The sequence below is a fragment of the Antechinus flavipes genome, chromosome 1, assembly GCF_016432865.1.
Source record: "Antechinus flavipes isolate AdamAnt ecotype Samford, QLD, Australia chromosome 1, AdamAnt_v2, whole genome shotgun sequence".
Taxonomy (NCBI): Eukaryota; Metazoa; Chordata; class Mammalia; order Dasyuromorphia; family Dasyuridae; genus Antechinus; species Antechinus flavipes.
The window spans coordinates 249,327,754-249,344,836 of NC_067398.1; the positions used below are offsets into that span (position 1 = coordinate 249,327,754).

Genomic DNA, 17,083 nt, shown 5'->3' on the forward strand with positions numbered 1-17,083 from the left:
GGACATAAAATTCTTGGAGGGAAAAAAATATATTTTAGAACTTATTTTCCAGTGAGTAAAGATGAAGCAAATGATTTACCAATTTCCACTAATAACACATAAAGTAATCACAAATTGAGTGCATGCATCTTTCAATCAGAGTTTCAAACATTTAGAGCACTGAAAATGGGTCCCTGAAAACAGTCTTTGATCTGAATGATTAGTCTAAAATGTCTTTAAGTCTCCCTGAGTTCTCATGTACAATATTCTAAAACTGACAATAATCATCTTCCTGAGCATGTGGAATGTAGATAAAACTCCAAGAAGCTAATGCATGTAAGGTTAATAGCACAATAGTGACTACAAAGACTGAAAGTGGGAGAAAAGATTTGGAGAGCATGAGAAATGAGCTACTCATTTCAATCAAGTTTCCCTTCTTGCTTCAGTGTTCTTGGGAAAAAGCTTAAAACAATAGGCTGTCTTTTTGGAAGTTTTTTCCCCTCCCACAAGTGGCAGTGAATTCTCTGCCATTGCCACTCTGACACTGTGAAGTGTCCTGAAAGCCAATTGCTCATGTTTGCCTAGTTCTTTGGCTTTCCTTACCTGAAGGTCTTGCCTCTATGATGTAGCCTGTTGTAGGTTTGTCTCCAGAATTTCCCTCCATCCATTGGAGAGTTAGTTCAGAAGCTGATTTTGTAATCAAAACATCTCGAGGAGAACCAGGAGATCCTGAAGAGTAAAAAAAAGGAAAAAAATTATATTTGCTTGTACCTGTGAGGAATTACTCACCCACATCTCAAAGATGTTATGCAAATAAAAAGATATAAACCTTGGCTAATTGGACAATAATCACATTGATCATAATGATAAGGGATGAGTTCAGGGAGGAGGAGATTGAGAAAAGATTCTATCCTTCCCTTTAAATTCCCTGATCAACCTTTTCACATTTGCCATTGTGTTCTTTAATAAAGGGAGAAATTGTAAGTATTTATTTGTATGTGTTGGGGAAATTAGAGGAGAAGGAAGGAAGAGTTGTTTCAGGGGGTTATTACATTTCTCAGAAGTGAAGCAGAGAACTAAAACATGCTTTCTGTTCAACCCAACAAATATTTATTAAGTACCCACAGCTTGCAGAGTATAGTATTAGGTGCTTCTAACCTGCTTACAACTTAATTTTCTCTTTTAAATTTTAGTTAACAGTGTTCACCTTAATCAAAAATGATGTCTGTTTTTGGCTAAAGAAGGGTATGAAGGACAGAACAGAAGCTTCCCTTCAGGGATGGAATTATAAAGGCTTCCACAATCCTGTTCAGGTCAGCATATTCTACCATCCTAGTCACAGGATATTCTGAAGATCAGTGCTCAGAGGAAATAAGGCATTTGAAGTATTCTGGCATTATATTCTCTGCAGAAAGAACTTCAATATAGAGATAACTTCTTTGCTCTGCTATGATATTTTAGGTGTAATAATAAGTATGTTGTTGTTGATAATGTTTTGATCCAAGCCTGTGGTTACATAAGGATAGGGAGCTCCAAATCTCATAAAGCAATATATATATATATATACATATATATATATATATATCAATCTCAATTCTCATTCTCATCTGTATCAGTCAGAGAAGCAGCATAGCACAATGGAGGATACAAGGCCATCTATCTGGATCCAAGCCTTACCTCTGTTACATATTGGCTTTGTGACAAGGCAAGTCACTTATGCTTTCAATGCCACAGGCAACACTCTACTGCATTTAAAAAACATATGTTAAAATAATCTTAATCTTTGCTCAAACACAAAAGGCAGGAGTGTATATTTATAAAGGAATCCAAGAAAACAGCTGTTCTTATGGATGTGAAGGAAGAAGTCATGAAAGATGAAAAGGAACAATCTTATAAAATAATAATAATTAGGCACAAAGTGCTTTCCTTGCAACCCTGAGAAGTTGGCAGTGCAAGTATCATTACTGATATTCTTCAACTGAAGTTCAGGGAAGTTAAAAGATTTGACTAAAAAGACTTGGTCAATTCAGAACCAGGATTTGAACCCAGTTCTTATGACTATAATTCTCTGCTACACTGTAATTATTAACAAAAATAAGGAAGGAAAGGAACTAGTTTGAGAGAACCCTGATGAATGAAGCCTAAAGAAGAGCCAGATGCATATTATTTCCATTAACTCCACCAATTAATAAAAATTCATGATTCAATTAAGAGTCATTTGGACTGAAATCACATTAGTATTTTCATAATGCAACATTTTGTTTACACCATAGAAATAATCTGTTTTATACTATAGAATATAACGGATGGTACGGTTTGTTCCTGAACATTTGGGATAGAATGAAGATAATTATACTAAACGCAGAAAAAAGAATACCAAACTCTAGTATAACACAATAAGCTTATAGATATTAGTTGTGTCTTTTAAGAGAACCCTTGAAAAAGGAAGGGCTATTGGGTAGTGGGGGGGTTTTGGCTGTATTTTAAACAAATCACCTTAAATTTGGTCAAGACTGTGAATCTTCCAGAACAGGATAGCAGAGGTTGTATGACATGCAGAACTTGTAAATCATAGAATCCTGCCAATGCAGAAACTTTGATTTTTAATGCTACATCTCAATCTTTTTAAGGTTATTGGATCTTATTGCCTACTATATTATTGGATCTTATTGCCTACTATATTCCCTGATTCAACTTCTATTCTCCCATAATAATGGATATTTATTTTTTTTAATCTAAAATGAATTGAAATTGTTTTTATTTTGAAAATTTTGTGAATGCTTCTTGATATAACTGGACATAGGGGTATATGCTAGAGAAATCTCATAATGGCTTAGGAGAGCTAGCTAGTCATTAAATTTTCAATGTGAGCATTTAAACCTCAGCTATCAACAAATGCTACAAATCAAAGTCTGATTTATTGTCTGGAGTTAAGTAATGAAAATAATGTTTAACGACCAACAGGATGATTTCAGAGAGGCCTGGAGAGACTTATATGAACTGATGCTAAGTGAAATGAGCAGAACCAGGAGATCATTGTACATGACAAGAACAAGATTATACAATGATCAATTCTGATGGTCATGGCCCTCTTCAGCAATGAGATGATTCAAACCATTTCTAATTGTTCAGTGATGAGAGCTATCTACACCCAGAGAGACCTGTGGGAACTGAGGGTAGACAACAACATAGCATTTTTACTCTTTCTATTGATGTCTGATTGCATTTTGTTTTCTTTCTCAGGTTTTTTTTCCCCTCTTGATCTGATTTTTCTTGTATACGTATATTGGATTTAACATATATTTTAACATATTTAACATGTATTGGACTACTTGCCATCTAGGGGAGGGAGTGGGGGGAAGGAAGGGAAAATTTGGAACAGAAAGTTTTGCAAGGGTCAATGTTAAACAATTACCCATGTATATGTTTTGTAAACAAAAAGCTTTAATAAATTTTTTTAAAAAGAAAAAATATGTTTAAAATGAAGATTAAACTTAAAAGTATGATATGCATGCATTTTATTTATTCAGAGAGCTGGTTGGCTTTTAAACATTTAACAGCAAATCTCTAACTAGACATATCCTAGAATGGCAAAAATAGTTCATAATTAGTGATTTAAAAGATTGAATAAAATTAGGAATCAATAAAGAAATGAGAACTGAAATCATGAGATTTGGAGTCAGAGAGCTTGGGATAATAAGTGGCCTTTTGCCACTTATTGTGTCACCGAGGGCAAGTAACTTGATCTCTCTAAGCCTCAGTTTTCTCATCTATAAAATGATAAGGCTATACTAAATGAACATCTGTAAAAAGATAAGACTGTAGCTCCCTATCCTCAGAAGGCAAACCATTTAAGTTTTTAATTTTTATTCTTCATGGATAGTTAAAAAGACACAGCCTAACTTAGAAAAAGTTAGGAAATTTCAAGTACAAATTTTACAGTATTCTAATTTTTGAGTGACAGTGAAAATGGTCCAAGTTAATGGTAGGTTTAAAGTTGTTTTTCTCTCTTGTCCCTGTTATTTCAAACAATGATTTTTTTTAATTTAAATTTTATTTTATTTAATAATAACTTTGTATTGACAGAATCCATGCCAGGATAATATTTTTACAACATTATCCCTTGCACTTGCTTATGTTTCGTTTTTTCCCCTCCCTCCCTCCACCCCCCCCCCAAGATGGCAAGCAGTCCTATATATGTTAAATATGTTGCAGTATATCCTAGATACAATACATATTTGCAGAACCGAACAGTTCTCCTGTTGCACAGGGAGAATTGGATTCAGAAGGTAAAAATAACTCGGGAAGAAAATCAAAAATGCAAATAGTTCACATTCATTTCCCAGTGTTCCTTCTTTGGGTGTAGCTGTTTCTGTCCATCATTTATCCATTGAAACTCGGTTAGGTCTCTTTGTCATAGAAATCCACTTCCATCAGAATACATCCTCATGCAATATCGTTGTCGAAGTGTATAATGATCTCCTGGTTCTGCTCATCTCACTTAGCATCAGTCCATGTAGGTCTCTCCAAACCTCTCTGTATTCATCCTGCTGGTCATTCCTTACAGAGTAATAATATTCCATAACATTCATATACCACAATTTACCCAGCCATTCTCCAATTGATGGGCATCCATTCAATTTCCAGTTTCTAGCCACTACAAAGAGGGCTGCTACAAACATTTTGGCACATACTGGTCCCTTTCCCTTCTTTAGTATTTCTTTGGGATATAAGCCCAATAGAAACACTGCTGGATCAAAGGGTATGCACAGTTTGATAACTTTTTGGGCATAATTCCAGATTGCTCTCCAGAATGGCTGGATTCGTTCACAACTCCACCAACAATGCATCAGTGTCCCTGTTTTCCCGCATCCCCTCCAACATTCATCATTATTTTTTCCTGTCATCTTAGCCAATCTGACAGGTGTGTAGTGATATCTCAGAGTTGTCTTAATTTGCATTTCTCTGATCAATAGTGATTTGGAACACTCTTTCATGTGAGTGGTAATAGTTTCAATTTCTTCATCTGAAAATTGTCTGTTCATATCCTTTGACCATTTATCAATTGGAGAATGGCTTGATTTTTTATAAATTTGAGTCAGTTCTCTATATATTTTGGAAATGAGGCCTTTATCAGAACCTTTAATTGTAAAGATGTTTTCCCAGTTTGTTGCTTCCCTACTAATCTTGTTTGCATTCGTTCTGTTTGTACAAAGGCTTTTTAATTTGATAGAATCAAAATTTTCTATTTTGTGATCAGTAATGGTCTCTAGTTCATCTTTGGTCACAAATTTCTTTCTCCTCCACAAGTCTGAGAGATAAACTATCCTATGTTCCTCTAATTTATTTATAATCTCGTTCTTTATGCCTAGATCATGGACCCATTTTGATCTTATCTTGGCATATGGTGTTAAGTGTGGGTCCTTGCCTAATTTCTGCCATACTAATTTCCAGTTATCCCAGCAGATTTTATCAAGTAATGAATTCTTATCCCAAAAGTTAGAATCTTTGGGTTTGTCAAACACTAGATTGCTATAGTTGACTATTCTGTCTTGTGAACCTAACCTTTTCCACTGATCCACTAATCTATTTCTTAGCCAATACCAAATGGTTTTGGTGACTGCTGCTTTATAATATAATTTTAGATCAGGTACAGCTAGACCACCTTCATTTGATTTTTTTTCCATTAATTCCCTTGAGATTCTTGACTTCTTATTGTTCCATATGAATTTTGTTGTTATTTTTTCTAAATCATTAAAATATTTTCTTGGAAGTCTGATTGGTATTGCACTAAATAAATAGATTAGTTTAGGGAGTATTGTCATCTTTATTATATTCGCTCGGCCTATCCAAGAGCACTTAATATTTTTCCAATTATTTAAGTCTGACTTTATTTGTGTGGAAACTTTTTTGTAATTTTGCTCAAATAATTCCTGACTTTCCTTTGGTAGTAGATCCCCAAATATTTTATGGTATCAACAGTTATTTTGAATGGAATTTCTCTTTGTATCTCTTGCTCTTGGATTTTGTTGTTGGTGTATAAAAATGCTGAGGATTTATGGGGATTTATTTTGTATCCTGCTACTTTGTTAAAATTATGAATTATTTCTAATAGCTTTTTAGTAGAATCTCTGGGGTTTTCTAGGTATATCATCATATCATCTGCAAAGAGTGATAGTTTGGTTTCCTCATTGCCTACTCTAATTCCTTTAATCTCTTTCTCGACTCTTATTGCAGAGGCTAGTGTCAAACAATGATTTTTAAGAAAATCTTCTATAAGTTCAGCAAGTTGATGCCAACACATGGAATATTAAATACATCCATATTTACTTGAATGGATTTTGAGGTGGCCTGGGTTTAAAACCTGCTTATCAGCAGTGTGACCCTTAACTTCTCAGAGCCTAAATGACTTCATTTCTAAAATGGTGGTAACAATATTCATAGCCACCCATATCATGGGGGCTTTGCAATGAAGCACTTTGCCAAATTTCAAAAGCTAAGTAAATATGATTTTTAAAAATTATTTTTACTTTAGATCATTCTAACACATGCTTTTGGAAACATCTGTATTGTTGAAATGTTCTTGAGAAAGTGGACAGACCCAGCTACCAATGGTTTGTTTCTGTTCTTTGGGTAGAAATAGGAACCATAGGAGAAAAGGAACCCATGGAAGTAGTTTGGCTCCGTACCTGGACCAATATGCGGCAAGCTACTTTGGTACTGCTGCTAAAGTTGTACCTACCCTCCGCTGGGCCAGCTGTGACATTGGCCTGCAGTCCTGGGCCATAGGCGATGGTGCGGGCCTGCACTCGGAAGAAGTAGGTTACTCCTTTCGTGAGATCCCTCACCTTCAACCAGCGCTGCCAATTTCCTTTAATGTCCACAGTCACCACTTTGCTTACCCCTAAAATAATAATCCAAATGTAAAGAAGGATCTCAACAAAAAGAAACAACTGAATGTAGTTTATTGTCTTGAGATAAGAAGTAAAATTATCTCAGTTTGCTAAGAAAGTATTTCTTACAATTAGCAGGAGTTTAAGTAGTGATAATGGCCAATTTTCAGCACAGATAAGTGTAATTAGAGTTTAAGCTTGATAAGTGGGTACTGACAAGGAGAAAAACCTTACAACACAACTGGGAAATTATCAGGAGACTGCATGCAACCTCACTAATTACATTGGGAAGGGGAAAACAAAGTAAATCTGTGAGTGTTCGGTGAGATTGCACTCTGTGCCCTCTCTCCCAGGTCCAAGCATCTTGCTAGAGCATTCTGGGAAAGGTGCCTTTCCTTTGTAAGTCTAAGTGAGAGCTGTATTTCACCATTCTTATCACCTAAATAGGTTAACACTTCTATTCCTCTGGTTCAATCAAAAGTTAGCAAATGAAGGAAAAGGATAAAATGACATCCAAAGTAGAAAGTTAGACCTTGACAAAAATGGAAATACTTTGGCAAACACTGTATCACTGTGAACTATGGAAAAGAACCAGTTGTAAAGAATGTTCATCTTGCATGCTATCCAAGCAGGTTTAATTACTGAGGTATGAAGTAACTGCTTAGAAAGTTCTCCCTACAATGTGGTACCCAATACAGTAGACTAAAGAGCGTTGGTTGCCCCAGCAGCTCTTCAGAGTTTGAAAGAAGTATGAAGAAAAATAAAAACTACCATTTCATATTGTATAGATTCCACGGCTGAAACAAGGATCATGTCCTTAGAAAGAACTAAACTTTTACAACATAGAAACAGATGAAATTATTCTTACTAAGAGATTTACAACTTCAATGAGTGTACAACAAATATATGAGTAAGTAGATGAATAATGTTAAGTATTTTTTAGTTCTATTAGAGTTTACCATTTCTGTGTATGTGTGAGTGTGTGTGTATGGGGGGAGAGTTGGAGGTGGTGGTAGTGGTGATTATGGAGAAATCTTTACTTCTTTCATATTTTCAATGATATGGTGAATTATTGTTCCTACTTTTGGTCAAGTTAACTGTTACACAATCAAGAAAACAAGGCAGTTCAGATGTAGACATAGATGGCAATGTCTGCCAATAGCCCTGCTGGGGATACCAATCTTTCTATTACATTGAAGCAAGCTTTAAACAGTATGTAAGAGCAAGGAGAACCCAGGTATTTGGTCTGATATTTGAAAAACAATAGAATTTTATACTGTTCTTGTAAAGCTGATTATACTGGCCACAAAGTTAAGATACACCTTTTCCCAGCAAAGCAATACAGCTCTTGGGAGCTATACTGTTTTCCATGCATGTCTTTTTTTTGTGTTTCCCTTTGGGAGAAACTCTTACTCATCACATTGTAGAACAAGCTGCCTGAGTTTTCTGAAACAGTATATAAATGCACATCAATGGCGAGGCCATAATGATAAAGTAATATATAAATCGGTGAGAAATGAATCTTGAAAGGTACCTTATAAACCCTTCCACTAGTTTCTTAGTTATGCTTAGGTCATGGGATCTAATTTGGTTTTTTTGGGGGACTTAGATTCAATCCAGAACTATAGTGAGGCTTTATTATATTAGGTCAATAATATTATGCTAATATTATTAATTCTTATGTTCTGTTTTTAAATAGCTAGGTCAGTCATGAAAACTCTGAAGAACAATTTAGGCCTATTCACAACTTTTAGGATTGTCAATCTTAATCCAAAATTAAAACATTTCACAAATACCTTCATTTAAAAAAAAAAAACAAACACATACACACAGCACTTTGCCAATGACATAACGAATTCTATCTCCTCTCCTTATGAAAACAAACACAAATATATGGGAAATCCACCAAAGTAATTAGATTCTATAGAGTTCCATTGACTGATTTATCACTAAAAATTCTCTTCTGACTCTCTTACTGTGAGAGTAAGCTTTACATTCAATTTGACCAATATTTATTAAGCATCTATTTTGCTCATTATTGGGTTTATTCTGTGTATTTTAAGTTAGGGCTACAACTGCAATGCTAATTTTCTTCTTTCAAACTCTGTTGATATTGAACTTTAGACTTTGCCAGATAGGTCACTTAACCTTTTTTGTGTGTCTCAGTTTTCTCAAGAGTTAAAAAGATAAAATACTAAATAGAAAAAAAAAAAAAGAAAACAAAAGGATTTGAAGTGGACAGCTTCTATAAATCCTTCCAATTTATAATCTAAGAACTATGATCTATGAAAGAGCCTTGGGGATTATTTAGCCCAGCCCAGACATTTTGTAGATTGGGACCCTGAGGCCCAAAAGGGAGCTTCACTCTCCTTAAGTCATAGATCTAGTCAGTCCCATATCCGGAGTGAGAACATAGGTTTCCTGGATCTTGGTTCCATACTGCTTCTACTTTGCCTCCTAAGATTCAGAAAATGATTGAATTTGGAATCAGAAAGCTAGATTACAATCTTGGGTCTTTCACTTACTACATGTGTGACTTTGAAGAAATTGCTTAATTGTTTTGAGGTTCATCATCTGCATAATGAAGGAATTGGACCAAACCTCTGGGATCTCCTTTATCCCTAAATCTATAATCATATGATCCTACTTCCCTCTAAATAGTTGAATTCCTCTAAATAGTTTTTCAAAACTGGAGAAGGCTGATGTGGTCATTTGCAGACAAGCACACTGCAAATGAGCACATTTGCATTGCATACACATTGCTCAGCAACATCATCTTAGGCATGACCATATTTGCCTACTGCTGTTTCTGTCATGAATTACTGGACTGGATTCTTCTGAATGTAAAGTTATTTTGGATGGCAATTCCTTTTCTTTTTTTAATTCTTTTCTCCTCCTCCTCAGAGCAATAACATACCCCATGCATGGTTTTTGTGAGTTCTATCCCACTATGTGGTAATGCTAGTCAGCCCTTCCCCATCTCTAAGTGTCAGAATTTTATTTATTTAGTCAATTTTTAAACTGTGCCCTGCACTACAAAGCCTCAGGGTGCAATCACATAAAAATACTACCGTTTAAAACATTTTACGAAACATAAAAATAACTGTGCCATAAAGTCAGACTGCCAACAACATTGCTACACTCTATAGAAAACTCAAGCACTCCTTCAGTTGTCCAGGTGAGGAACATAGGTTGTGCTTATCCAGCTGAAGGAAAGAACTGAGGGGAGGCTATTTTCCAGATGGGGGTGTTCACAATGACCATATTCACCAGATAATTGCCCAGCTCTCTATTTCACTCTGCCTATTCACTCTATTTACTTTGCAGATACTGCCTTAGTTAGAACTTCTGCAGGTTCCAAGGCTCAGCCAACCTTGGAGACATCACAGTATCTTCTAATTCTTTTAAGAGAAAGGGTATAGAGGAACTTATTCCTCCCTCATTTGTCTCCAACTAGAATAGAGTAGTACTAAACTGGTCACAGATTGAGGGAATAGCTGTTTATTCAGAATAAAGTGAGACTTCCTCGATTCAAAACTATTCTGCTCTGTGGCATATTTGAAAAAGCAGTGTTTCTGGAGTCAAAGAGTCCAGGTTCAAAACACATCTGATGCTTAATTACTTATTGGACCTTGAGCTAGTCAATCAAATTTCTGAGTCTCAGTTTCACATCTGTAAAATAATGGGATTAGATTAAAAAGTCTTGAAGGTTCCTTTCAAACCTAAATTTATGATCCTAGGAAAAGAGAAGGTGTATCCAGTGATCTATGCAATTGTTAGAGTGCAGAGTAAAAGTCAGCTATATTAGACAACCTTTAAGGGAGGAGCTGAGAAGAAGCTCCACGTCTGAGGGAGAAGCAATGTGGCTAGAAGCATGTGACCAATGGAAATAGATAAAACTTGAAAATTGTCTTTACTTTTTGTCTTGACCTTGTGGTCAACCAGGAGAATAGCAGCTTCCTGGTTCTGTAGCATACAAAGCTCTTCATAACCTGTTCCCTTCCTCACTGTGAAATCTTCTTACCCTTTAAACTCCCATTCATGTATTCTACAAACTACAAACATGTAAACTACAAACTACAAACACTCAACTACTGGCAGTTTCAAATACACAACATTCCATCATCTTCTTAGCTGTCCCTCATAACCCTTCTTCTTCTCAATTTCCTTAGATTCTTTTAAGACTCAGCTAATGGGAAAACATCTTCACAGTTAAAGGTTCTGATAAAGGCCTCATTTCCAAAATATATGGAGAACTGACTCAAATTTATAAGAAATCAAGCCATTCTCTAAGTGATAAATGGTCAAAGGATATGAACAGACAATTCTCAGACTAAGAAATTGAAACTATTTCTAGTCATATGAAAACTTGCTCCAAATCATTATTGATCAGAGAAATGCAAATTAAGACAACTCTGAGGTACCACTACACACCTTCAGATTGGCTAAAATGACAGGAAAAGATAATGTGGAATGTTGGAGAGGGTGTGGGAAAACTGGTGAGCAGTTTAGAACTGTGCTCACAAAGTTATCTAACTGAGCATACCCTTTGCCTCAACAGTGTCTCTACTGGGCTTATATCCCAAAGAAGTCTTACAGAAGGGAAAGGAACCCACATGTGAAAAAATGTGCGTGGCTGCGTTTTTGTAATGGCAAGACACTGGAAACTGAGTGGATGCCCATCAGTTGGAGACTGGCTGAATAAGTAATGAAATATGAATGTTATGGAATATTATTGTTCTGTAACAAACGATCTGCAGGATGATTTCAGAAGGGTCTGGAGAGACTTACATGAAATGATGCTAAGTGAAGTGAGCAGAACCAGGAGATCATTATACATGGCAACAACAAGACTATATGATGATCAATTGTGATGGATGTGGTTCTCTTCAACAATAAGGGAATTCAAACCAGTTCCAATTGTTCAGTGATGAAAAGAGCCATCTACAGCCAGAGAGAGGACCATGGGAATTGAGTGTGGACCTCAACATAGCATTCTCACTCTCTCTGTTATTGTTTGCTTGCATTTTGTTTTCTTTCTCAGGTTCTTTTTTTTCTTTCTAGATCTGATTTTTCTTGTGTAGCAAGATAACTATAGAAATGCATACATATATTGTATTTAACATATACTTTAACATATTTAACATGTATTGTACTACCTGCCATCTAGAGGAGGGGGTGGGGAGAAGGAGGGGAAAATTTGGAACAGAAGGTTTTGCAAGGGTCAATGTAGAAAAAAATTACTCATGCATATGTTTTGTAAATAAAAAGATATAATAATAAAATAAATTTTAAAAAAGACTCAGTTAAAGTTCTGCTTTCTTCAAGGTTTTTTCTCAGTCCCCCAAGTTGGTAATGGTCCCCTCTTTAAATTACTTAGATCTACTCAATGTATATCTTGTATGTACATGTTGTCTGATGCCTTAAAACATATGCTCATTATGGATAAGGATGATTTTTTTTTGGCCTTCCTTTACTTTCTCAGTGCTTAATATAATTCTTGAATATAGTTTCTACTTCATAAATGCCAGTTGACTTGGTATGGGTCTTTTTCTTCCTTCTTTGTACTTTTATTTTAAATTGTATGATATCCATGAATTTGTTTTATCTTTTCATTAGACTAGAATTTTCTTGAAGAAAGGGATGGTACCATATCCATCTTCCTTATCTTCCACAGGTCCTTGCTTATGGGTGTTCTTTTTTTCCATTAGATATCTGTTGAATTGAATGTTAACCGGGATTCTCCTGTTGTTTTCTCATTGACCAGAGTTATTGGCTTACTCTCCCTGAGAGAATGAAAGATACAGGGTTGGGGAGGAGAGACACATGGTAAAAATACGCTCTAACTCTTGGAGAAAGCAGGCCCAGTTGCCTATACTACATGAGATTTGTTTTACAGTGATCTTTGTGGAGATATTTCTACACAAATGTTTTCTCATCACCTATTTATGAATGCATTGGCATAAAGAAAATTTTGATTGGTTTGTAATTCTTACTAATAAATATCCCTACTTCTTAAATCTTAGCAACTTAAAAAACTTTTCCATCTCCCTTTTATTTGCCTCCTCTCATCCCTAGTTCCTTTTTCTCCAATTCATCCCAGCTCACAGAGCAACCTCTAAGCTGAAGTTACAAAAGATCAGAATAGCATGTGGTATAGATTATGGGCATTTTATCTGTCTATAGTAAAGTTTATATTAGGAAACATGATTTAGTTTACTGTATTAATCTATCATATTATTTGACTATGGGATTCTGGGACCATGGGACCAAGAATATAATATACTGCTGCAACGTCCTCAAAAATGCAGTCTGGGAGTAAACATGTATGAATAAGTATTGAGATAACCTGAAAATGTCCACATTTCAGATGCCAAGAAAATATTTGGATTTGGGTCACCTATTCTTCCTGATTACACGGCGATCTAAAGATTCTGTTTATGCTAAAAGGCTACCAAAAGGGAAGGTAAAATCGGCATTTTCCTTATGACTTTCATTTCAGAACACAGTGTCTTTGATGCAAAAGCCAAGAAAATTCAGGCTACAAAAAAAATCCTCTCCTCATACAAAAGAGACAATGCTTGTGATCGATGTCCCCATTACACATGAAAAGAGTTGAAAATGGTGATAGCTAAAATGCCTCCACCTGATGTCATTCTATTCAAGCTGGACATTCAAATGTGTAACCAACAATATTCCTGGAATATAAAATTTCTAAGTAAGCCTTCTCTCAACATGTCTTTGTGAAGCCCATTTTCCAAATGGCTTTAAATTCCTCCCAGATTTTCTTGGTAGACCGTTTGCTAGTTTAGTACATTGTAGTTGCTGTCTGCAATTTGCTGGGTGGGGATAGAAGAGGTAATGAAAAGGTGGGAAATTGTATGTAGCAGGAATTTAGAAAAGCCATTGAAAAAGTAGAAACATAATATTTAATACCAAAAATTTTAATTTTCCATTCAACTTTCTAAATCATGTTTATTTTTCATGACACAAACATAACAACTTGCCAGCAAACTGACAACAGAAGTGTAACTAGACATGCTGGGTCATCTCCCTGGGAGACTGAGTGGAGGATCTTTTATAGTAATCTAGCAGAAATTCTGGTCGTGTCAAAGTGCAGGAAAAAGAATAGCACAAAACACATCCAGTTTCCTAAACTCTCCGTTGCTGATAAGGTAATGATGGAGAGTAATGGCCTTGCCTGGTGTGCAAACATCATTTTTTTCAAGGCTGAGAAGAAAGATAAAAAGGTGCCTACACTTCAATGGGATTCAATTTCCAGAAGATTTCTGTAAAGCTAAAAATAATGTAAATTCGGTTTTATGGAAACCTTGGTTCATAGATTCAGCTCTTTTCTTCAACTGGGATGGGGAACAAGAAATTACTATAGATTTTACATGTAAAAACCACCTGCATGTTTCAATTGTAGCTTTTGAAATTGTTTTATACTCTGGTTATAATTGTCTACCACCCTTACAACCATTGTGCTGGGTAAGCTCACAAAGCTCTCCTCAAATATTCCCATTGCATCTGTGAGCTTATCAAAGATCAACAGAACTGTCCCCTCAAAGTAACTATCAGGTCTATATTTTTAAAAGATATTATTAGGATTTTGGTAGTCTAATACTTATAGGCACTAAAGCAGAAAATTACTCCGTGAGACACCATGTACTTAGACACAATAATCACAGCAGTTTCAAGTTGGCAGAGTAAAACAATTCTTATATCTGGAGACTTCCAGAAATTGGAAGGCATTTCCTGGAGGATTTGTTCTTATATTCTTGAAGAGAACCATGACATCAGGAAGGTGAAGCTGTGACATACAAGTGAATTGGATTTAAGTGAGGGAGGGCAGGGCAAGGTCACTTGACTCACTTTCCCCTCCAGAGCCTGGATCTGGTGGGCAGATATAAATCAGGACAACTAGAGATGACCCTAGATGCAGTGGGGGATCTTGGTCTTTTTAAGCTAAAGTCTTCAACAGGTCTCAGTTTGACTGAGGCTACACCATTCAGTGATTAAGGCCAGGTAAGAACTGAGGCAAAAAAAAAATCTGGGAGAGAAAGGCCTTTAGGATTTCCAGCCAAAACAAAAACAATTGCTATTTTCATTCACTTAGAACCAATCAGGGCCCAAAGGATAAATAATTAGGGCTTGTCTTGGGACTTATTTATTGGCCAACAATGAAAGCCAGAATGATTTGTGTTTAACAAGTGGTCCTTAAGATTATGTTAACTCAGGTCAAATCAAGTCAATGACACATATTTACAGGGTACCTACTACTATATGCTGGATATCATGGGTGATAAAAAAAATACTCAAGAGATTTACCATATAGGTGAAACTTGTGAAAAGTTAGACAATAAGAGAGGAGAAAAATAATGTAACAGGGAAGTACATAATGATTCAACACAGAAATGGACAATGTGACAAGGGACACAAAGAAAATTATTATAGCTGTCTAAACTTATGATACTCATTTAACCATTAATCATGATGGAAACAATTTAACTAGATTTTTTTTTTCCTTTCCTTTTTACTTTTAATTGGCCAACATTTCTTTAAATTGTTCTAGTAAGTACAGTTCACTAAGGTTGCCCCTGGCAGCTAATTCATGTTCAAAGAGGTGAAGTCAGATGTTCCAGGCAGGCTAATCATTTAGTCTAATGCTGGTCTTACCTTGGACAGGTGCTAACGGCTCATAAACCACTCGATAACCTTGCAGGATCCCATTTGCTGCCACTGGCTCTCCCCACGAAATGTTAAGAGTAGTAGAAGTTATTTCTGAGAATGCCAAAAAACTGGGAGCTCCTGGTGCTGAAAGAAAGTTAAGCAAAATGACTTTTATTGAAGATAGTTTATACATCATTTATGTTCACATGTATGATATACACAAATACTATATATGGATATACATATATGTATTCCTGAAAATAAAGAACTTTTCCTATCACCTAATAAAATTCTCTATATCATAAGATGAAAAATAGGATTTATTTATCACAATAGTCCTTCCTATGATCAATCAAAAACACAAATCCCTCGAAGAGGAGCAAAGAGAAAATGACAATGTTAAAACACAAAGGAGTTTGAGAGAGAAAATGACAAAAGTATAAACATGAATAATAGATTGAAAGAGAATATGAAACTTCTAAAAGAACTTCATATTTCCTAGTGACTGTTGGAGAATTTCTAAGAATTTCATTTCTATTATTCTGGGTGGGGGTGGAGGTGAAGAAAAGAGCACTGCTTACAAATTAGTGATGGATGAACAACAAACAGTTAAGTGATTTAGATCTTGTAGTTTGTATGCTCACCCTGATCCCTCTTCACTTGCAGTGGGGTTGAAAATCTCAAGACAACAAATGGACTCAGCAGAACTCCCAATACTCCCTAGTTTCCACTCGATCAGAAATATCACAAGAACAAATAGGCCTGTCTCCTGCCATGCTAGAGTGTTTCCACTTCTGTCCAGAGAGATAGAAGGAAAATAAGGGAACCATTTCCAGGTTTCAAAGAGGATTTCTCAACTTGTGGTAGATGCAAGGGGGCAGTCTCCTCAATCCCCAAAAGAGGAGTAGTAAGTGATAGGTCAAAGTTCTGAGCTAAGTAAAATTGTAAATTTTGTCTTTAAATTCTTACCCATCACCTTTGTTTCTTTTTTTTTTTTTTCTCTCTTCTGAGGCTATTCTTTGCTCCCTGCTACCTAGTGTCTTCATGCTTCTCTAAGGCCACCATTGTAGAACTCCTAAAAGGCATTCAGTCTGCCATGATTCAAATTATCCTCCATTTTCTTAATCTACATTCAAATCTACTACTTAATATTGCAGGGTGGGAGTTAGAAGGAAATTCATCTGGTCATCTAATCAAAGTCATTCTCATTTAAGTGTGAATGACTGCCTTCCAGGGGATGATTGCATTTTGAAAGGAAACCCTAAATTAGAGGTATTGACCAGATGATGTTTTTCTGAGGGAGGAGGTATTTGGAAAGAGACTGTGATTGAGTCAAACCTATACCTAAATGAGAATCCCCCCAGCCCCTTGCAATATCACTCAAATGACTCCCACTCTTTTCTGAAGGAATTCTACTCAAAGGCAACCCTTTCCTTCCAAAAGAAAGCTTGTTTTACTTTTAGATAGCTCTAATTAATGTCATGATTTCTTTATATCATGCTCAAATCAAGCTTTTTACAATTGTCACTATGGCTTGT

At 35.7% G+C, this 17,083-nt stretch overlaps 1 protein-coding gene across 1 annotated transcript in view; it reads right to left on the minus strand.

The window, feature by feature from the left end:
• Positions 1-17,083, minus strand: part of SDK1 (sidekick cell adhesion molecule 1) — a 400,458-nt gene that overhangs the window by 58,657 nt on the left and 324,718 nt on the right. The window contains exons 33-35 of the mRNA XM_052000079.1: positions 15,552-15,689; positions 6,722-6,883; positions 583-708 (exon numbers count right to left, since the gene is read on the minus strand). Coding sequence (XP_051856039.1) covers positions 583-708; positions 6,722-6,883; positions 15,552-15,689 — 426 coding nt within the window. The remainder of the gene's footprint in view (positions 1-582; positions 709-6,721; positions 6,884-15,551; positions 15,690-17,083) is intronic.